The sequence below is a fragment of the Nannospalax galili genome, unplaced genomic scaffold (assembly GCF_000622305.1).
Source record: "Nannospalax galili isolate Female #2095 unplaced genomic scaffold, S.galili_v1.0 scaffold612, whole genome shotgun sequence".
NCBI lineage: Eukaryota > Metazoa > Chordata > Mammalia > Rodentia > Spalacidae > Nannospalax > Nannospalax galili.
This window is the reverse complement of record NW_008333388.1, coordinates 3,179,127-3,201,329: the sequence shown is the minus strand read 5'-3', so window position 1 is coordinate 3,201,329 and position 22,203 is coordinate 3,179,127. Positions and strand designations below refer to the sequence as shown.

At 43.4% G+C, this 22,203-nt stretch overlaps 1 protein-coding gene across 1 annotated transcript in view; it reads right to left on the bottom strand.

Moving 5' to 3' along the window:
- The window catches only part of Nuggc (nuclear GTPase, germinal center associated), a 50,042-nt gene that overhangs the window by 11,741 nt on the left and 16,098 nt on the right, over nucleotides 1–22,203 (bottom strand). The window contains exons 7-13 of the mRNA XM_008828137.2: nucleotides 17,367–17,576; nucleotides 11,041–11,216; nucleotides 9,209–9,227; nucleotides 8,723–8,812; nucleotides 5,726–5,831; nucleotides 4,498–4,631; nucleotides 1,118–1,282 (exon numbers count right to left, since the gene is read on the bottom strand). Coding sequence (XP_008826359.1) covers nucleotides 1,118–1,282; nucleotides 4,498–4,631; nucleotides 5,726–5,831; nucleotides 8,723–8,812; nucleotides 9,209–9,227; nucleotides 11,041–11,216; nucleotides 17,367–17,576 — 900 coding nt within the window. The remainder of the gene's footprint in view (nucleotides 1–1,117; nucleotides 1,283–4,497; nucleotides 4,632–5,725; nucleotides 5,832–8,722; nucleotides 8,813–9,208; nucleotides 9,228–11,040; nucleotides 11,217–17,366; nucleotides 17,577–22,203) is intronic.

The following is a 22,203-nucleotide window of genomic DNA, read 5'->3' as shown; positions in this document are numbered from 1 at the left end:
AATATTATATAGTTAGAGCTGTAAGAGGCCTTAATCAGGGGGCTGGAGAGATGGCTCAGCAGTTAAGAGCGCTGACTGCTCTTGTAGAGGTCTTGGGTACAAGTCCCATTACCCATATGGCAGCTAACAAATGTCCGTAACTCCAGTTCCAGGGGATCCAGTGCAATCTTCTAACCTCCACAGGTATTTACAATAGGGGTGCACTTACAAACATGCAAGCAATACACTCATACACATAAAATAAAAATAATAAATAAAATATTTTTTAAAAAGAAGCCTTAATCAAACTGGAGAGATGGCTCGGGGGTTAAAGATACTTGCTGCTCTTAAAAGGGATTGGAGCTCAGTTCCCAGCATCCTTGTCAGGCAGCTCACAATTGCCTATTACTCCAACCCCAGGGGATCTGATGCATATAGTGTGCATAATATTATATATTAGCGTTTGCTCTTTGTCTTACACCTCTGACATCCCTGTTGTTCAACTGCAGTCCATAGACATACTACCAATCTAGACATGGAAACAAGCTCTTACGCAAAACACACAGAGGGCCAGAGAAATGACTCAGTGGTTAAGAGTTCTGGCTGCTCTTGCAGAGGGCCTGGGTTTGATTCCCAGCACCACATGGTGGCTAACAACCATCTGGACCTCCAGTTCCAGGGGCTTACATACCCTCTTCTGACTTCAAGGGCATTGAAGTCTCTACATGGCTTAAGGCTTTAAATGGTTTGTGCCTTGCCCAGGGCTCCAAAGTAGCCATGTAGTGGAACTGACACTCGGACTCTGAATTCCAGACATCTTTGTTTAATCAGACACTTACGTCTCCCCACAAGGCACAGGTGAGCAGTTTCCAGTTCATGACTTTTCTACATGAAATCTTCAATCTTTCCCTGTTGTCCTTGCTCTTTTGTTTGTTTTATTCAGTCTGCCAGACTGGCCTGGAACTCACCTCAGAGCCCAGGCTAGCCTGAAACTCATAGCAATCTCTCTGAGTGCGAGCCCCCACACCCAACTTTCTTCTAACACTTTATAGGAAATAAGGGGATAATGAGAAAGGCATTTGAAGATCAAGCTGGCCTTGGTGAATAGCACAGGCTTTCCCTGAAGAGGGCTACTCACCACCAGGCATGTGCTCAGGATGCGTCGGTAGGAAGCCCTGGCCACCTGGACCCCTTCCTGCAGAGGCCGCTCCATGTGGGCAAAGCACTGCTCAATACCCTTCTCCAACAGCTCTGCCCTTTCCTCTACAAATCGCCGCAGGCCACTGGCATTCAAGTGCTCATTCTAGGGAAACAGGCCACAGGGAGCATCAGATTCTCTCAAGGTACCATCTCCTTAAACTTTGTGCCCATGAAAGAAACCTGGCACTAGCGCAAGCTTTGGTGTGCAATTCACCTGGAGTTAGCTACTCTTTACTGTCCACAGAGAGCACCTTGGTCACAAACCACCTTGAGTTTCTTAGGATAGAAACTAGGAACAAAAATGCCTATTGCAGGAACTAGAGAGATGGCTCAGAGGTTAAGAGCACTGGCTGCTCTTGTAGGGAACCCAGGTTCAGTTCCCAGCACCCACATGGTGGGTCACACTTGTCCATAACTCTAGTTCAGGGGAATCAACGCCCGCTTCTGGACATTGCACACATGTGGTGCATTTATGTACATGCAGCAAAACAGGCATACACATAAAAAAAATACAAATAAAATTTAAAATGTTTAATGCCAGGGCTGGAGAGACAGCTCAGCAGTTAAGAGCACTGACTGCCCTTGCAGAGGACCCGGGTTCGATTCCCAGCACCCACATAGCAGCTATGAACTGTCCTTAACTCCAGTTCCAGGGGAATCCGACGCCCTCTTCTGACCTCCGCAACATAAGCACAGGTGCACTCACATACACGCAGGCAGTACACTCATACACATAAAATAAAAATAATAAATAAAATTAAAATTTTTTAATGTTTAATGCCTACTGCAACTTATTGGGCATAAAATCCATCAGGCTATTTGGGGAGTAACTACCCAAATAACTCCGTATTCTGGTTTCTTTCCCTCTCACTCACCAAATAACAATGCAATTGTTATGGAAATAAACTTTGCAGGGCATCAGTGGGAGAAAGGCAGTAAAGAGCAACTGGGTGAATAGGATCAAAATACATTTTATACGTGTGAAAATCTTATAATGAAAGCTATTAGTGTGCATAATTACTATGTGCTAATATAAAATGTAAGAAAAAAGTTAAAAAAAGAAAGACAAATTTTTCTTAATGACATCTGATTTGCCAAACATTTAATGGTTTTTGACTTTGGGGTTCTATATGCCTCGCCAGTACCTAGGTGAGCTGATCTTCTGGACCCTCAGTCACACTTTGAATAGCAAAGCCACAGGACCAAAGAAATAAAGTCATGGTCCCTGCTTCACAGAACACAGTCGAGTCATGGGAAACAATATACACAGATGTGCATTGTGGAACCACCTTTGGCGTTTCAGTTAGCAATAGACTGCTGTGTGCCGGTGACATAACAGGATGGTAATGACGTAGCCTAGGTGTCGATGCTGCGCCCTCTGTTGTCAAAATAAACTCTGTGAGGATCACACAACAGTGAAGTCTGCTAATGATGCGTTTCCCAGAATGCACCCTATTGTTAAGATCTAGATATATATATTTAAGGAAAAACAGTAAGAAAAGGAAAACTGGAACAAACACAGGGCTCAGTCGACACTTCCTGTTGATTCTTAAAACTAGTGACTGGGGACACAGATTTGATTTGATAGGCCTTAATATATATAACAGATGCATGAAATAAGGCAAGAGGTAATAAAGGAGTGCAGATAAGGGAAAATGTCTAAATACGATCAAAACACATATTTTGACATTCACAAGAATTCAATGAAAATTTTTTATTAAAAAAGATGACTGTTCATTTAAAATCACTAACCACCCCCAAAATCTAAACTTTCTGTTAGAAACACAATCTTGAAAAAAAAAGATGAAATACACACATTTTAGGGTTGATTTTTTCAGAATTCAAAGGCACTGACAAAACTCTTGTTTTCCAACTTTCCATCGAAGAACTAAGCCCAATATCAGAAGCCAAGGAATTCTGAGGAAAGTGTCTGCAGTTCCATCAGACTTCCATCCATGACAGTCTCATCAGCCCCCTTCTCCCTTCCCTGCGTCTCCTATGGCTTAAGTTTGGAGGCCGGGGCGGGGGGGGGGGGGCTGTACCTCTGCGTTTGGCTAAGTAGAGCAGAGACAGACACTTTCTGGTTTGCTTCCAAAATATGTTGTCCTTGTGTTTATAAAATAAACCAACCACACACAGCACCACATATAATTCATTTTCCATCAGCACTTCCAAAAGCAATCTAGTGTTAGGCATAAACGCAAATTTCACCCTGAAGAACTTTTCCAGGAAGTTGGAAGATCAAACCCTTCCCCAGCTCTTTCAAAAGACAAGAGTCAAGTCAGAAAAATCTCAGGTTCCAGGAGTTTCGTTTTGTTTTTGTCTGGTGCAACTAAGCCAAAGCAAAGTCGAAGAAGTGGGATTTTTAAAGCGTCGATACGATTCTACATTCTCTTACCGAGTCTTCAGGTGCAGACATTTGGCCAACTAGCTGACTTGCTTATTTTCACATGAAGCTTGAGTCTCTGGTCCCTGCCTCTTGCGACCCATCAGGCTCTGCCCTACTTTCTCCATTCCAGGAGCCTCATGACCTCTCCCAGAGCCTTTCTTACAAGTCTCCCAAACCTCTACTTGAGCAGCTTAGCCTTCTTCTATTCGGGTAAAAAATAAATAAAAAGTCATCTGTCCATTTTTATGTCAAAACGTGTTTAACTGGACATTCAAAAGGCCTGTAGTCTCAAGTTTTTGCTGAAACTCTTCCACTCCAGTTTCCTCTCATCACATCACCTTTGACAGTTTGAATGGGAAATGTCCCCATAGGCTCACGTTTTGAACTGCTCATCCCCAGCTGGTGGCACTGCCCAGAGAGGTTGTGGAATCTTTGGACACAGAGCCTAGCTGATCCACATAAGGCTCTTGGGTAGTAGAAAATTGATGAATATAGCACTGCTCTGAGATTCTGAGATAGCCCAAGCACAGAGGAAATCCATGACAGATGGACATTGTCTAAGATTGTAGGATAGACCTGCTTCTCCAATTCACCAAGGATTGTCAGTAGCCCACTAGAAGAAAACCAGCTCTCTCAGGCATCATTTAAACACGTTTTGTCTCAAGAGGATGCTGAGTATCATGTCCAACTCTTTGGACATTTTCTTCTCAGTACCTCCATCAGGTAAAATAATATCCCTTACTCTTTTACCTAAATGTTCTGATTCTAATACTTTTGCTATCTTTTTTTATCCTCTTAGACTTTCATGGCTTTGTATCTTCTATTGATAGAAAAAGAAAAAGAATCATATGTTAATTTGCTAGTGTGATCAAGGGAATGCCCTGACGGGTGAAGAGGGAGAGAACAGACAATCTTGGGGTCTTTCTTACCAGCAAGTTTTCTGTTGAGTTGAAACTGTCTGTGAGGAGCAACAGGCCAAAGGCTTCAGTGACGAACTTGGTCACCAGTCTCCTCTTCTTGTCCAAGAGCCTTTTCCGAATATATTCTCTTAACTTGGGGATTTCTGGAAGTCACAAGCAGCACAATGTAAAAAGACCAGACACTTAAACAATAGAAATCATAAAAATAGAAAGCGCAGGCTGGCGGTGTGAACCAGCTACTGCTGAGATCTGGTGTGGGATGGCTGCCAACTGAACCAGCAACCTGAGGACATTTCCTAACGTTAAGGTCAACAGCAATGGGCCGCACGTCACCAATGCTGAAAATTAATCTCATTCTCTATTTAACAAAATAGAAAAGTGCAGGCTGACTAAAGGGGCGAACACTTTCCTTTGGGTTTGTTCTTGCCTGCAGAGCAAGTGAGAAAAGAGGGCAAAAAGATTATAAAAGAATTAAAATCATAACATTTAGGTAAAAGAGAGAGGAATAACATTTTGCCTGGACAGAGGTACTGAGAAGAAAATGTTGTTTTAGAATCCCAGCTCTTTGGTCCTCTGTATTATTCCTCATACACACGTGTTGTTCAAGCAGTTCTCCTGATTTGGGGAACATGTCACACCTCTGCTCCTTAACCTCCATTCACATTTGTACACATCTATTAAATGTGTGCATGATATTAGCCCTCTCAGGCTCAGATTGAAACTCAGCTTGGATCCTCACCAAGTTATTACAGAACCCTTGGGGGCACATGGGTCAAGGGTTTCTAATTTTCAAATATGCCCACAGTCAACACCATCCAAGTCCAGCTTTCCCTTTCATTTTTTTTTAGCATGAATGAGCATTAGCTCCTCCTTATGAAGAAAGAGTCACACCTCCACACATTCATAAACTATGCCCAATGGGTAGATGAGGAATCGCAAGTCAAACAGTGCCTTTACCTTTGCCAGCTCCTGATCAAATTTGGAGGAGAGAAAGAGGAAGTAAAATTTGGCCTTAGGCACAGAACAATGCAGGAAAGACAAAAATTTAAAAATTGTATATGTGTATATCCACATACATGTATTCACATGTACATATGCATGTGCTAAAAGGTAGGGAAACTAGCAGGCTGGGGGAAAAAAAGCTTTCCTATGGCATAGAAAATTCTAGAGTAGGATGCTCAGCACGCCAAGCTTAGCCTTGAGAACGTTAGTGACTGAGACGAGAAGCAGAAGTTACCAGTTTCTTCCTCGGTGAGAACGGCCTGCTGCCAATACTCCTGGGCGCTGACTGTGCACACCAGATCCGAGGTTTCCAGAACCCTGGAGTCAGCTGGCAGTTTTCTCTGAAGTAAGAGAGGCACATAGAGCAGAATAGGTCAATCATGCACTTACATACATGTAGGCAAAACACTCATACACATAAAATAAATAGATAATTTTTTTTAAAGATTATGTTTCCAATTTAGCACTGAAAGGAAATTTTATTTTTGTTCACACGGAAAGACCTGGAAACCAACATGATATACATTTGATATTAGTGGGGAAAAAAATCCATATGTTGAAATCCTAGACTCCAAAGTGGTATTTTAGGAAGTGGAATGGTTGTGAAGTGGTTAGGTTAGAGGGTGGAGCCCTTATCAATAGGATTAATGTCCTTATAAGAAGATCCAGAAAGCCCACACCCTTTCCTTCATGTGAGGTCACAGAGACAATGGCTATCACTCTGTGACACCAAACATGCCAGCCCCGTGATCTTGGACTTCCTAGCCTTCAGAAAGTGAGAAGTAAATGTCTGTTGTTTCTACCTGTGTTTTCATCATAGAAGCCAAATTAGACCAAGATGTGTGGTGAGTCACAAAAGGTTTAGAGAGAGGATGAAGAGAGTTGAACACTTTCACAAAGTACCCACAGCGGGAGGGAAATCTGTGTACAATAGTGTGTGTGTATATGTGTGTCTGTGTGTGCGCATGTGTGCGTGCATGTACGCATGTGTGCGTCCAGCCCTCCTCTCCTCTCCTCTTGGAGGCCTAGCTTCTAGAAAAAAGAGCTGGCAAGATGCACTGTAGCCCTGTTTTACATATGGCCTTTCCACTGGAGAATGTTCATAGAAGATCTTCAAACTTGTCCCCAAAGCTTCTCTGCAGCTTTGAAACTGCTGTGCACACTCTTCCTGATTCTCTTCTCAACCGTCTCTGATCTCACCCTCTCCTGACACCTTCCTAGTCCTTTGTCTCATTTCTCTAGAGATTTCTTCCTAACTTTTTCTAATTTTCATTTATAACTAAAAAACTCATTGGCCCATAATGACATAATGATTACCAACTTTAGCTTAGTATTTTCTGTGATTAAAATTAATTTGTGGCTGGGCGTGGTGGCACATGCCTTTAATCCCAACACTCTGGAGGCAGAGGCAGGCAGATCTCTGCGAGATCAAGGCCAGCCTGGTCTACATAGTGAGTTTCAGGCCAGCTGGGGCTACAGGGAGACCCTGTCTCAAAAAGGCCAAAAATTAAATAAATAAATAAATAAATAAATAAATAAATAAATAAATAAAAATTAAAATTAAATGAAATCAAATTTGCTTCACACAAAAGCATGGAGCACAAATGAAAGTTTCACAACTGTTCAAATAAATAAACTGGTTGGAGAATTTGTGAATCAGTGAAGCCATTGGAGGTATGGGTTGCAGACTCAAAACAACTTACATTCCAACAGCGAGATCTGCAGCAACTCTGCAGACTGGCATGCTGCTGCCCAGACCCCAGTTCATACAAACCAATTCTCCACATTTATTAACAATAAACATAGTTGTGAATTGAACACTGAAATAATACGTTTCCAGTTTCAGAAATAATATGATTAGGTCTCCATAAAATGCATATTTCCTTAATGCTAGCAACAGCAATTCCAGACATTAAGAACAGCTTTACTGAGTTATCACCTCATGAAAACTGGCACTCAATTACTTTGTAGAAGACTCTGGCTTATGCATGAGGCCTGATCATCCTGGACTTGTAGCAAAAGCATTGATATTTTCAGTTCTACATAGTACAGCACATACTTTCTGTTTCAATATTATGGATGTCAATGTACAGAAAGCTATTGACTAAACTGGACAAAAGCCACATGTTTTTACCATTGAAACCAGAACTGAAGATTTAGTTTGGGCAAATTCATAACATCTATTGCAGTGCAGGTACTCTGACACAGCACTTAGCAATTTTGTTTACATTTCATCTTCAAGTACGTTTCTACTTTATAGGGAACTATATATTTATGAGACTATTAGGATAAGTTTATGTTTGTACTATTTTATTGACAAAATAGTAAAATTAATTTAAGAAAACACTAAGATTCCCACGGAACAATTAATGCAACTTGAGCCTTATTATATAAAGTTTGCCAAACATGGCTTCCTGTTTCCATCATATTCTTACCTCTGCCCCGACAACTCCTTCCCCTGCTTCTTATCACTAAAGACTATTGGTGTGTGTGTGTGTGCGTGTGTGTGTGTGTGTGAGACATACATATGTGGAGGCCAGAGGTCAACATCAAAGTATTCTCTTTCGTTGCTCTATATCTTCTTTTTTGAGACAGTCTCTCGCTGAACCTGGAGATTGCCATTTCAGTTAGATTGGAATATGCCAGTCTCCAACCTCATCCCTGGAGTCACAGAGACATACCATTACACCTGACTTTTCCATGGGTGCTGGGAATCTAAATTCCTGCCCTCATGCTTACAAAGCAAGCATTTTACCCACTGAGCCATCTCCCCCAGCCTACAGTGATATTGTTTTTAAATTCTGCCCAAGAAGATGAACTTCCCTCAAAATCTTTTCCAAGGATCACTTCCCCTACTGCCAAGGGAACTTGGACACTTGTTCCCGCAGCCCACCATGACTCCTCTCAAGGAAGCATTCCTCACAATGTACTTAGCAAAACCTGATTTACCTGAGCATTTTTCTCAGTAAATAGCATTCTCATTTAATCTTCCCAGCAATCATGGTGGACATATCACTAGCTCCCCATTTTACAGATGAAAAAGTAGAGGTTCAGAATGGTAATGTCACCTATTTAAGGTCACAGAGATAACATGCAGTAGGACAGAATTAAGTCAAAATTGTCTACTCCAAAGCTTTTACCCTTGCTACCACAGAAAATCAAATACACATCTGTTTCTCAACATCTGGAGCCTGAGGAGCAGAAAAACACACAGCAAAATCCACAAGCTCACCTTCAGTTTTTCCTTAAGAATTCTATTCCTTTGTAGTTTAATTATTTCATTTCTTTGCAAAACAGCCTCTCGCTGACTTTGAATGGCTTGCTAGATTGAGAAAGAAAATAAAAGTAGACAAAGAGGCCCGGGTTGTCAGTAGTGATGAAATGGTAGGTACACATCATTTTAGCAGGCCACATCGGACCCAGAAAATCAAGTATGCATATATTAGGGTTATATAATCACAAAAGGCATTATTTAAAAGTTACTGGTCCAGGGCCTACAGAAATGGCTCAGAAGTTAAGAGCCCTGGCTGTTCTTGCAGAGGACCCAAATTTGGTTCCCAGTGCCCATATTGGGGGACTCACAACTGCCTGAAACTCCAGATCCAGGGGTCCTATGTCCCCTTCTGGCCTCCATGGGTACCTGCACTCATGTGCACATACTTACACATAAATTCAAACAAAAATAAATCTTTTTTTAAAACAACTGGTTCATACTTACATTTCCCATCTTTCTTTCCCTGAAATGAAAAGAAAAAAAGTCATCATTCCTGCTTTTAATTTTTAAATATTTTATTTATTATTTTTACTTTATGTGTATGAGCATATTGCCTGCATGTAGGTAAGTGCACCCATGTTGTGCAATGCCCATGGAGGTTAGAAGAGGGTGTCAGATCCCTTGGAAATGGAGTTATGGATGGTTATTAGCCCACATGGGTTCTGGAATCAAACCCAGGTCCTCTGCAAGAGCAGCCAGTCCTCTTAACCACTGAGCCATCTCTCTAGTCCCTGGACTTTTATTTTGTGTCTTAACAAATATCGAACTTTTCCTTTAAAAAGCAGCATAGCCAGATATTGCCCTGGCCCTCTGTATAAGCTCTTCTTTGACTCAATGCACACACATTCTCTCACTCTCTTCTCTTCTCTTCTCTTCTCTCTCTCTCTCTCTCTCTCTCTCTCTCTCTCTCTCTCTCCTCTCTGATCTACTTCCAGTATTCATTTTAAAATGAGGAGGTTTTTTTCTTGATGGCAAGCCGTATTTTGTACTCTAGAAATTTCCTGCAATGTCACTCCCTGTCTCATTAGAAGGCAGGCCTCTTGAAGGCCTCAGTCCCCACAGCAGTTAGCTCAACGGTCTCATACAACCTTTACCCCTCTTCTAGGCAGTGGGCTCAGAGATGAGGCAATCCTCAGCCCCTAGCAGATTTAGTGATGCTTGGCTTCAGTGTTAGTGTCAGAAAGGGTGAGCCTGAGGTATTATTATGTGGTAGGGAATGGGGCAAGGAGAAACTGCAGGGGGAAGAGGGAATGACTGAAATTCTGACCCAGACCATGAGAGAAAATACATTCCTGAAGTCAGCAGTCATACCTGAGTTTGGTGTGAGCCTGGGAGCAATGACAGAGAGCAGAGAATTGCTAATGACATTGACATTGTCGTATCCTGTGACCTCAGGCTGTGTGCCCAGCTGAGCCCTGTTCATGCCTGCTCTGCTGGTCCCTTTTCACTCTCAGACATGTCCCAATATGGGATATAAGTTCCATGCGAGTTATTGGGGGACAAAGATCTACATGGAAACCAACACACCTATTAACATCCACCAAGCTCTCCAACCCAAGCTCCCTAATCTTCACCTTTCATTCTTAGTCATTAGTCTTAGACTGGCACTCTAAAAACTCTTGGCTTTTACTTTGGGCCCAAATCCTCAAGTTTGAGAACCTTTTCCAGATGGGTTAAAAATCTTTAAACAATTCTGAAACAAAACCCAACACTTGAGAGCTACAACAGGCTGGGTAGTTTTATAAAATGTTCCTCCTAGCTGTGAGACATCTATTGTGCTGGATAGCTTGAGTTGTCCACTTGACGCACCTGGGTGTAGAGAACCTCAATTGAGGAATTTCCTCCACTGGATTGGCCTGTGCCATGTCTGTGGGCTGTAAGCCAAATAAACCCTGCCCTCCCCAAAGTTGGTTTTGGTCAGTATTTTTGTCACAGCAATAGAAAGCTAACTAGGACAGATATCTATCCTTCCATATCTCTGGGTATAGGAGGCACTATTTGCATAGTAGGCATGTAAATGACTCCTTAGAGCTCTGTAGGAGGACAGTGGTGTGGCACTGAGCAGCTGCTCTCCAAGAGGTACCATGTGACTCAGACTCCTGAGACAACCTGTCCACGCATCCTGACATCTCAAAGAATCACCCAGACTTCTCCTTCATTCCCAACAGTCACTTCCTGAAGCCTGAGATGAAGTCATGTTTGTTATCATAATCAGAACCCAGGGAGGAAAGCCCCCAAGGTGGGTGACCCACATCCTTGCAAGCTCAGTACCATACCTTAGATATTCTGCAAGGTGGAGTTTGTCCGTCTTGGTGATCACCAGGGCAACATCTCTGCAGAAGCCACGCTGACAGGCTTTGATGCTCTCATTCAAAAGGTCTTCATGGGTTCTCCCCCCAGAAACCCGCTCTATGTCGCAGATCACCCAGATCACAGAGCACTTGTCAATGGTCTGCGGAACATGCCCACAGTAAGTGTCAGAACACAGACAGTAAGTTGGCTACGGAGGATGCGATTCAGTGATGGACCACTGTCACTCTGCTTCCTCCAGTCCTGCAACTTACTCAGGGTTCCCACTGCTCTCTCGGCACTGGTCAGAACAGCTCACAGGCCCTCACATGTACTTGATGCTTAACTCTTGAGGCTTTTGTACTTGTCACATACTCTGTTTAGCTCCATGAATCACTGAAGGCTCTGCTCAGGACCACTGCAGACTGGCAGCCACCTCTCTTGGTTATCCTACACACTTCGACTCCCTACCACAGTGCCTCTCAGACTGTGCAGGACAGTGATCTATCACCTAAAGAGAAGGGAAAGTGCTCTCTGTGCCTTGCGTCTTGGAGACCACAGCACCTCAATCTCAGGATTTGACCCACCAGAACCTCCCAGCTGCCTGTGGCAGGACTGATAGAGTTCTAGAAGTCAGTCCTCCAGGCTGAGATCTTTCAGGCACTTGGATCATCTCACTTATTCGTATCTAAATGGGAAAGTAACAGGTTTTCCAGAACTACCTTTGGTCACCTATAACCTCAAAGCTGTCACCTTGCGGCATCATTTTGATGTTTGACTGTCCCTACATGCTTAGCAATCACTGTAGCAGGGAATGAGATCCTCTGTAATTTCAAGTTGCAAAGGCTAATGAACATGACATTATTAACAGCATCAAACTTGCTTTTGAAATATGCAGCTTCTGTGTGCCGATTGTGCACGCTCTTATGACACTTCTGTCACTGTCCTGTTTCTCTTATCTCCACATAAATGAAATGCTAGTCCAACTCTGGATCAAGTTGATCCATAATCCTTTAAGACAGTACTTTGCATATAAAGGTGTGACTGGTTTATGACTTGATAATTAAATCATTATTTTGCTTCATATCAGATGTTTTAACTAAAGCAGATTTTGTACCCCACAGGTTATTCGGTAATATCTGAAGATATGTTTTTAAGATTTATTTTTATTTTTTATTTATGTGTATGTGTGTGTGTGCATGCACGTGCACGCCATGTATGCATGGATGCCTGCAGAGGCCAGAAGATGGTATTGGATCCCCTGAACCTGGAGTTACAGGTAGTCGTGAGCCACCCAGTGTGGGTGCTGTGAGCCAAACTCGGGTTCTCTGAAAGAGCAACAAGTGTTCTTAACTGCTGAGCCATCTCTCCAGTTCCTCTGAAGATGTTTTTAATTGTTATACAACTTGGGGTGCTGTTGGATAACAGCTAAAGACCCTACAGTGCCCAGGACAGCTTCCTATAACAAAGAATTCTCTAGCCCCAAATGGCATGAGAGTGAGAGATCTTGATTTATAACAGTAAGTTTCAAATTAGTTTTGCCCAAGGCCACACAGCTGGTGAGTGGCAGAATTTGTGGCGGAGAGCAGATTCCCCAACTTGCCCCCTGAAGCCCCATGTGCACCTCTCCCACCCCTTGCTCTGTCTCCTTTACGAAAAGAGAGCCCCAGCACCTTCCCCGGCTCAGTCTCTAGTGCATAGTAAATGCCTTAGGAAGAATCCCAGGGTAAACACTTGACTTTTAAACCCAGAGCTGCTCTGGCTAAGGGGGAAGACTTGGCGTTGTCTGATCAATGCTCCCCTACGTTCTCTCTGTCCCTGGAGACTTTTGACTCCATAGCTCATGACTTTAAAAGCATACATCTCATGAATTAGACAAAGCCCTTGGACTATGGAGAAGAAAACAGGTCAGAGCTAGATACCCAGAGCTATACAGTGTTAGACCCTGATCCTCATCTATTTGAAATGGACTTATATTTAGATATGAATATCGAAATAATTGCTGGCCCCTGGTTCCCAAGTTATAATCAACTCAGAGATGCTTGGGGCTCTTCAGCGATCACAGTGGACTTTGAGTCCACTGGTAAGGAAGACTGAAGTCCAGCAGGCTGGGAGCGCCTCAAGGACAGGCTGTCTTTCATTCTTGTCTTCCTGGTAAGTGATGGGCGCTCCACAAGCAAGCACTACTAATGGGGGAAATGCTCAAATGTTATCCCCACACCAAGCTCCTGACTTTCAGGATCTGGTGTAGTTAGAGCAGTGGAAGACACATAAAATCAAATCTATAAAACAAGCCCAACTCGGGGACTGGAGAGATGGCTCAGTTGTTAAGAGCCCTGGCTGTGCTCGCAGAGGACGATTCCCAACACCACATGGAAGCTAACAACCATCCTTAATTCCAGTTCCAGGGAATCCAACACCTTCTTTTGAGCTCTGTGGGCATTGTACAACATGGGTGCACCTACCTACATGCAGGCAATACACTCATGCACATAAAATAAAAATAATAAATATTTTTTTAAAAGTAAACCCAACTGGACCCCAGAGTCAGTATGGAACAGCACTCTGCCAACCCTGCCTCTGTCCCTCCCCAAGATGAAAATGGGTCTCAAAAGGTTAGGTGACAGTACCCAAAGATGGCATCTAACTGGCAGAACAAGGACATCTGAATTTGGTGTGGTTTGTAGAGAAGGCAAAGCTGGCGGCCAGTGAACCTTGTCCTGGAGCTCTGTTCTCCCTGGGAAGAGGGCTGTCTTCAGTCACTTCCTGTGAGAGGCTATCAGGAAACCTCAGGAATGCAGGGGAGCAAGGCCAGGCAGAGCACTCCGGGAACCAGCCTTTTCCTCCAGCCAACCTCTTGGAGCACGATGGGAGCCAGATCTGCTGGCTTTGATAAGCTGCCCAGTATATCTGAACTAGCTGCAACCATGCTCCATCCAGGGAAAGAGCTGGCTCCTGTCCAGCTGTCACTCTCAGCCAAGGTTGGTGGTTCCACTGCCAGAGCTGAAACTTAAGTTCACATGACCAGTCACTGAGCTGGCTGACCAAGGCAAAGGACACTGAGACTACCTCATCTTAAAGAAGATAAAGGGTCATGAAGGGGGGCGGGGGGTAGCAGATAGATCCCCTGATTAGTTTAGAACTCTGATCTCCACTGCAAATTCCGTCACTCACTAGCTGTGTGGTCTTGGGCAAGTTCCTGTCCTTCTCTGAACTTTCTTCGCTTTTATTGTAAAAGCGGGATCCAGTCGTTCACTTAGTTGCTCTGTGCTGACTCGGGTCATCCAACCGCAGTGCTGTGCTCTCCTGCATTCCCGCTGTGTTCCTGATTCCAGAGTTCCTTCAGTCCACCACAGGCCTTTTTTCTCCTCTAGCAAATGACCTAGTTTCTCTTGTTCTTCAGGTTTCCCAGGAAGCCAAACTCAGGAGCAGCAGTGCTAAAGGGGACTGCGTAAGCTGTCTTCCGCCTTCCTCCTCCATGCCCCGTTCCCTTCCCTTTGCACTCAGGAAGACCAACGTTCCCCACCTTACCAGGCTCCTCAGCCCTCTGGTCTCAGCTCACACTGCTCTTGAGCCTGGACTGGTGCTCAGAGGTTCTACTCCCAATCCCTTTCTTTGCAAGGTGGAGGCTCAGCATCTGGGTCCTCTCTGGAGCCCCAGCCACTGCAAAATGGAAATCAACCTCTCTGTGCCCTCCTTTCTAGATATGGCTTGTTAATTAGCATGGATCAGGAGATGCCAAGCACAAGGACATTGTCCAGCCAGAACCTTCCACAAAGTTGAGCAGATGTTCCGCAGATATTGAAATAGCAGGATGACCTCAGGTCATGCCTACCTTTGGAGTTCATAGCTCCTTGGGTCTCTCCTATATCACTGCCCACCATTTATTGACTCATCTGTAGGTTGTATCTATCCTCTGCAACTCTAAGCTTCTCACGGGAATGCCCTGATTCTTTCTGTTTCACTTTGCTTTAAAAAGACAAAGATGAAAGCAACACAGGCGCATGCAAAATACACAGGCACTGCAGAATACACAGGCACTGCAGAATACACAGGCACTGCAGAATACACAGGCACTGCAGAATACACAGGCACTGCAGACGCATACGGAGCAGAAACCAGAAAGTACTGTAAGGTGTTGAGGTGTCTCCTCCAGAAAGCATGGCTGTACTTCTACTGTGCATTCACACACACACACACACACACACACACACACACACACACAGAGAGAGAGAGAGAGAGAGAGAGAGAGAGAGAGAGAGGGAGAGAGAGCACTAGTCCTCCACATCCATGGGTGCTACAACCACTGATTCAGCCAATCATGTTTTCTACTAAAACATTCTTGTTTTTTAGTTCCTGAATGATAAGACATCTATTTAGACTGCATTAGGTACTATAAATCATCGAGGGATGATTCAAAGTCTATAGGAGAGTATACACAGGTTAAGTGCAAACATGCTACCATTTGATCTAAGAGACTTGAGCATCTGAGCATTTACTATTCACAGGGAGTCCTGGACCCAACCCCTCATGTATACCAAGGGATGACTGTAATTCCCGACTATATAAATCAGCTATACTCTGTGTTCCTGGTACTCAGTACATTGTATGTGTTTTGTAAATGAATAAAGAAATACATTCAAGGAAATAGTTCAACCTGTGATCATTAGATGCAGGACAAATCCCTTAATGTTCTGCTCTGGGGGTTGGCACATCTGCGGGCTACCCATTCAGCTCATTCCTGGGAGGTACCAGTCCTTCCATTGCTCCTACCCACACCTCTGGATGAATGGTTGGATCTCCATCCAGACCACAACCTTCTGCCACAGCTGATGGTCAGAAGATGGATACCTGATCTGGAGAAAATTAGCTCCATACTCTGGAGTCATCTCTCAGATTTTTCCTCCTAGAAATTTGAGCTAAAAGACATAAAGACTATTACCAGACAGTTGTAGGCCCATGAATTGCAAGGTCACTTAGATGTAGGGCTACGGTCCCATTTTTTAATGATGTCGACCTTAACAGCTGGGAAAGCTAAGAGAGAAGCAGGACTTTATGGAGAGATGCATAAAGGGAAGCTGGATCACAAGAGAGAGGGTGAGAATGAGAGAGAGAAGAGCTGCTTGGATCCTGCTGAGTGGCCCTGATGCCTAAGTGCCTCCCTTTGGAATCCTTTCACTGTTTGACGTTGCGTCAGCGGATATGAAGTTAATTTTGCTTGTCAGCTTAATTAGATAAAGTAATGCCCAGCAGATTAGTAAAGCATACCTCTGAGGGTGTCTGTGATGACATCTCCAGAGACAGACCATGAAGGTCAATCTAATGGATGGAATTCAATCTCTGATGAATTTGTAATACAATAGCATTATTGGGGAGTGGTAAAAGGTGAGAGGTGGCACCTAGAGAGGTAAACTGTTCTGCTCCATCACACTCTCACCATTAAGGTGGGCCAAACCCTCTGAAACCACGAGACAAAATAATGTTCATCTTTTACATCGTTCTGTCAGATTACAGCAATGCTCAAGCAACTAGTTCAGTGGCTTCTGTTTCCTGCAGTTAATACAGATGCAGACTCTCAGTTTTTCAGCAATAGGCTTCCGTGATTTAGACCCTTGGTGTCTGTTGTGGTTTGAAAGAAATGTCCTCCATAGGCTCATGTGTTTGGGCACTTGATCGTCAGTTGGTGGTGCTGTTTGGGGAGGTTATGGAACCTTTAGGACGCAGAGCCTTGTTGGTGGAAGTAAGTCACTAGGGGTGGGCTTTGAGGTTTTGTAGCCTGGCCCCACTTCCTGTTCTCTGTCTCTGTACTTCCTGAGTGAGGATGAAAAGTGATGACTCTGCTTCCTGACTGCTAGTCTGGCCTCATGATTCTGCTGCCATTCCTTCTCCATCACGATGGGTTGTATCCCCTCTGGAACTGTGAGCCAAAATAAACCCTTTCTCCCTTAAGTTGCTTTTTGTCAGGGTATTCTATCACAACAACAGAAAAGTAACTAATACAGCCTCCTTGATGCTCATAGCCTCCCTATACCTTTCTGCCCTGGTTTTCTTGCTTTCCCATAGGCCCTATTATTGCTGGCCCTCCTCATACATCTCACACCCTTGTCCCAGCTACCAGATCTACCCTGTAATTCCTCCTTGCCAATTTCTGTGGTCACCATATATAGCCATTGCCCTGATCAATGCTGGAACATAGAAAGTAAAAGAATTTAATTCCAACAAACTCATAAAATTTCTTAAGTTGAGAGTATCTACTTTGAAAGGGTGGAAGAGCAGAAGGAAGCAGGAATGAAGTCCTGTGGGAGAGAATCACCTTCTTCCACATCTCGTCCCTCTTGCTGTTGAAGTCGCCTGTGCCAGGAATGTCCACCAGCACAACCCCTTCAGGAAGCAGCGCAGATTTGGGAAGAATCACTTCCACATACTTGATCAAGGGCCACATTCTAGTCTCAGCTGGTTCTCTATCCCAGTGTCTCCTCTGGGTCCTGATGTAGGGGTCCAGCTTGACAGACAGCTCTTCTGCCTGAGGTGGAAGGACAAAGTCACAAGCACCAGCCATGCTGGCCTGGGTTGACTATGATGCAGGGTCATTAAAGGTATGCTAAGGGATGGTGATCTCTGCACAGGCCTAGACCCTGCAGGGTTGGAAAGACTCTGGAGACCAGCAAGTACAAGCTTCTTAACTTAGTGAGGGGCTGGAGAGATGGTTCAATGGATAAGAGCACTTGCTACTCAATCATGAGGACCAGAGTTTGGATCCTAGCACCTATACCGGACAGCTCACAACCACCTATAACTCCAGGTCCAAGGAATCCAGTGCTCTCGTCTGAACTCCAAGAGGACCTGCACACACATGTGTGAACATAGACACACACACACACACACACACATGAACAAACAAAAAATAAATCTTTAGAACTTAGTGGGGCTAGGGATATAGCTCAGTTGATAGAATGCTTACCTAGAATGCTTGAAGCCCTGAGTTTGATTTCCACCATTGCATAAAGGGCATGGTGGTGGTATATGCCTATAATCTCAGCACTCAGAAGGTGGAGACAGGAGGATCAGAAGTTCATGACTGTCCTTGATTCTATAGCGCCTTCAAGGCCAGCCTGGGATGCCTAAGAAAGCTCCTTAATTTACATACAAAGAGGCCCAACTCAGCTGGAAAAGGACTCCCCAGAAGGTTACAGGGCACTAACTTTAGCTCCCAAATTCCATTTGTTTCTAAAATTAGTGCAATTTCTAAATTTTGCTTAGCACAGATTTTTCCCATGTGGCAAATGGCAGCTGAACATTTTAATTACTAGAAAGCCAGCAAATGTTATAAAAAAAAATCAATTGTAATATAATGACCATATTTTCCAAACTGAAAATTCAACTGAAAATTGATCTTTAAAAAGTGTTTGTTTTTTTTTAAGTGCCTTCTAAGTACAAAAAATACCTTGATATGTAGACTTTTTCAGAACATTTCAACAACAGCAAGTGGGACATGGGAGAATTCCCATCCTTCTGTTCCTACTTAGACACATGTTGGGAGGATGAAATATCCATGCTGGCAGCCAGGGCAGTAACTCGTGACTAGGGCATTTCAGAGAGTAGAAAAGTTGGAATCTGTGGTGGTCATTGTTAACAAATATTCTCAGAATGATCCAGAGAGAAAGGTTAAGAGTCAAAACTCTTTTAAAAAAATTTTTTAAGATTTTTTTTAATTGTGTGTGTGGGTATGTACATGTGAGTGTAGGTACTTGTGGAAGCCAGAAGAGGGCAGTCATATCTCCTGGAGCTTGAGTTACAAGTGGTCGTGAGCCACCTGACACAGGTGCTGGGAACCTAACTCAGGTCCTCTGCAACAGCAGTATGCGTCCTTAACTGAATCCCTTCAGCCCTAAGAATGGAAGTTCTTAAGCAATTTTAGACTAAATTGGTGAACTTACTGCAATCTGGGTATAGAATGACAAATTTCACCAATTCATAAAAAATGACAAATTGTGAAAGAGAATGTAATAAAAGCTGTTTAAGACACTGTAATTTAAAGAAAAGCAGATACAGGAAGAAGACCAGGAAGAGGCATGGACTTTAAAAGTCCCTTTCTGAGGCTGGAGAGTCAGCTCAGTGGTTAAGAGCACTGACTGCTCTTGCAAAGGAACCAGGTTCGATTCCCACCACCCACATGATGGCTAACAACCATCAGTAACTCGAGTTCCAGGGGATCTGATGCCCTCTTCTGACCTCCATGGGTACTGCATGACAGGGGTGCACTTACATACATGCAGGTATAACACTCATACACATATACATACATGCAGGCATAACACTCATACACATAAAATAAAAATAATAAATTAAAAAATTCCCTTTCTATAAGAAAAGGGGCCCAGAGCAGTGGGATTTAGGGTAAAATGCTAGGGAGGGTAAACACAAGCTCCCTCTGCTCAGTCCAGATTCTCCAGTGGAAATTCTGAATGTGTGACCTCACTCCTGAGATGGTACCCCTATTGTGCTGGTTTCAATAGATAAGTTCATGATGTTGGGGAGACTATTTCCAAATACAGAGGTGGTAAATAAGTGAACATTAATTAAGACAAGTGTACAGGCTGCATATATGCAGATAAAGTAACCAATCATTATGTGTCACTGAAGATGTGCAGTCCATGGTTTTAGAAATCAAAATATAATCACTTGGGGGCCATCAAAATGGCTCAGTAGGTAAAAGTGCTTGCCATGAAGCCTGTTGACCTGAGTTCAAGTCTTAAAACCCAGGTAAAAGGTGGAAGGAGAGAACCAACTCCACAAAGTTGTCCTCTGACCTCCATACATCCTGTGGCATACACACGCACATACACACATCATATACACACAATAATAATACATAAATCTAAATCTAATCATTTACTAGCAATACTGATTTAAATACTAATGGCAACTATATTTGTTTGATTTCTACAAACACAAGAGGCAACAAAGTGCTTTGAAAAGGTTTCATTCATTTGATTCTAAGTATTCCCAGCATGCATTTTGTTTTTCAGCACAGGGTTTCACTATATAGCCTAGAATACAGAGTCTTGCTATGAACTGTCACTTCCTCAAACTCATGATCTTCCTGCCTCAGCCTCCTAAGTGCTGGGATTACAGGTGTGTGCCATCATACCAGCTCATTATTTGAAGTATTTTGAGAGCATCAAATATACTAAGCTTAATTATAATATTAAAAGGTCTAAGGATATTTAGGTATGAAGTAATATTAAATATTTTTTTAAGGAGAGCTGGAGAGATGACTCATCTGTTAAGACCATCTGTTACTCTTCCAGGAGACCTGAGTTCACTTCCCAATGCCCATGCCCAGTGGCTCACAATCACCTGTAACTCCAGCTCTAGGGAGATCTGATGCCTCTGGCCTCTGCCACATGTACATATACATAGTTAAAATCTTAAATATTTAAGAAGAATTTTCTTTGTTGATTACAAGTTAATTGGTATTAAATTTTAGGAAAATGTAACTAACTGTTCTTAAGTTGTACAAAAATTGCCAGATTTAAAAATAGAAGAATAATACTTTGAAGATGAATGTTAAAAACAAGAAAAACTAGGGTTTTTCATTGATTGATTGCCTGATTGATGGACTGATTGATTGTGGAGCATGAGGCACATGCATGCCATAGTGTGCATGTGGCAATCAGAGGACAACTTGCAGGATTGGTTCTCTCCTTCCATTATGCAGGTTCCAGGAATCAAACTCAGGTCATCAGGTTTAGTAGTAAGCACCTTTACCCATTTCTCCATCCCCAGAACAAAAAGCTTTTAAATATATAATATTCATACACGGAGTGTTGTTTCCACAAATATTTTGTCTAATGTAGATTTTGAATTTCAACTTAATAAAATGAATAGCAATTCTGAAAGTAAGGAGTAGTGCTAGATGCCCCTCAATATCCATCCACACCCTCATCCATGCCAACAGAGTCCTGGATTTCTGTCTACCTGTTTGGAGAGGTGGAAGAATGAGGTTGGTCTATGCCAATCAGGACAAGTCAGCTTCCTGTCTTCTCTAGACCAGCTACGAAGGGTCATATGACCCAGTGCTGAACAATCTACACACAAATTTATCAAGGGTGTTTCTCGGGGGTGTTTTTACTTCTTGAAAGAGGAGATGTGGCAGATGCCAACATTTACTCACTTCTTCCATGAGACTAGCTACAAAGTATAGGCTTCGGCAGCAACCTTAGACTAAGAGGGGAGGCACACAACCAAAGGCCAAGGGACCAACGGCATGTCAGCTTGACATTTTTGAGTCACTAAATCAACCAAGAGCCAGTAGCCTCCAAATATCTTTTATGAGAAAATTAATAAACCTCATTCGCTCAAGCTTTTTTATGGTCTTATCATTTGTGTCCAAAAACATCTCAAATCAGTCCTCAACTAACTGTATTTTCTGCACATGAAAATTCCATTCAGACACCAAAGATTCCCATTTGACAGCCACAAATATTGAAAGGTAGAGCTGGAGAGATGACTTGGTGGTTAAGAGTTTGTACTGCTTTTGTAGAGGACCTGGGTTTAGTTCTCAGCACCCAAGCCAGGTAGCCCCCCTGTCTCCCTATTGTCTAGTTCCTCCAACTAGCAGGGCCCAACACAGAGTATGGACTACAAAGGGACTTCTGGGAGCCATCTTGGGACAAAAGCCACAAGCTGCAGGTAGCGTGCATGGTATGGGGGACATGCAGCCGGCTGCTGGGCAGCTGAGGGACAGAATGGACTGACTCTTGTGTGGACCTGGGGCAATCGCTGGCCCTGGAGGTGTGAGCAAATGCTAGCGGTGACTATGGGCGTAGCATGGTCTGATAAGGCAGGCTCTGAGTCTCAGCATGGGGCTGGGCACTGGGTACTCATTCCTTTGTAAGTTAATAAACTCACATAAAATATATGGTTTGTCTGATCACGCAGGAGACCCAGAGGGAATTCGGGCCACACCCCCATGTTCACAAAATTTTTAGAAATTAAAAATAATGAAAGGTAACCAGGTGTGGTGGCACATGCCTTTAATCCCAGCACTCAGGAGGCAGGCAGATCTCTGTGAGTTTGAGGCCAGCCTGGTCTACATAGTGAGTTCCAGGACAGCTGGAGCTACAGGGAGACCCTGCTTCAAAAAA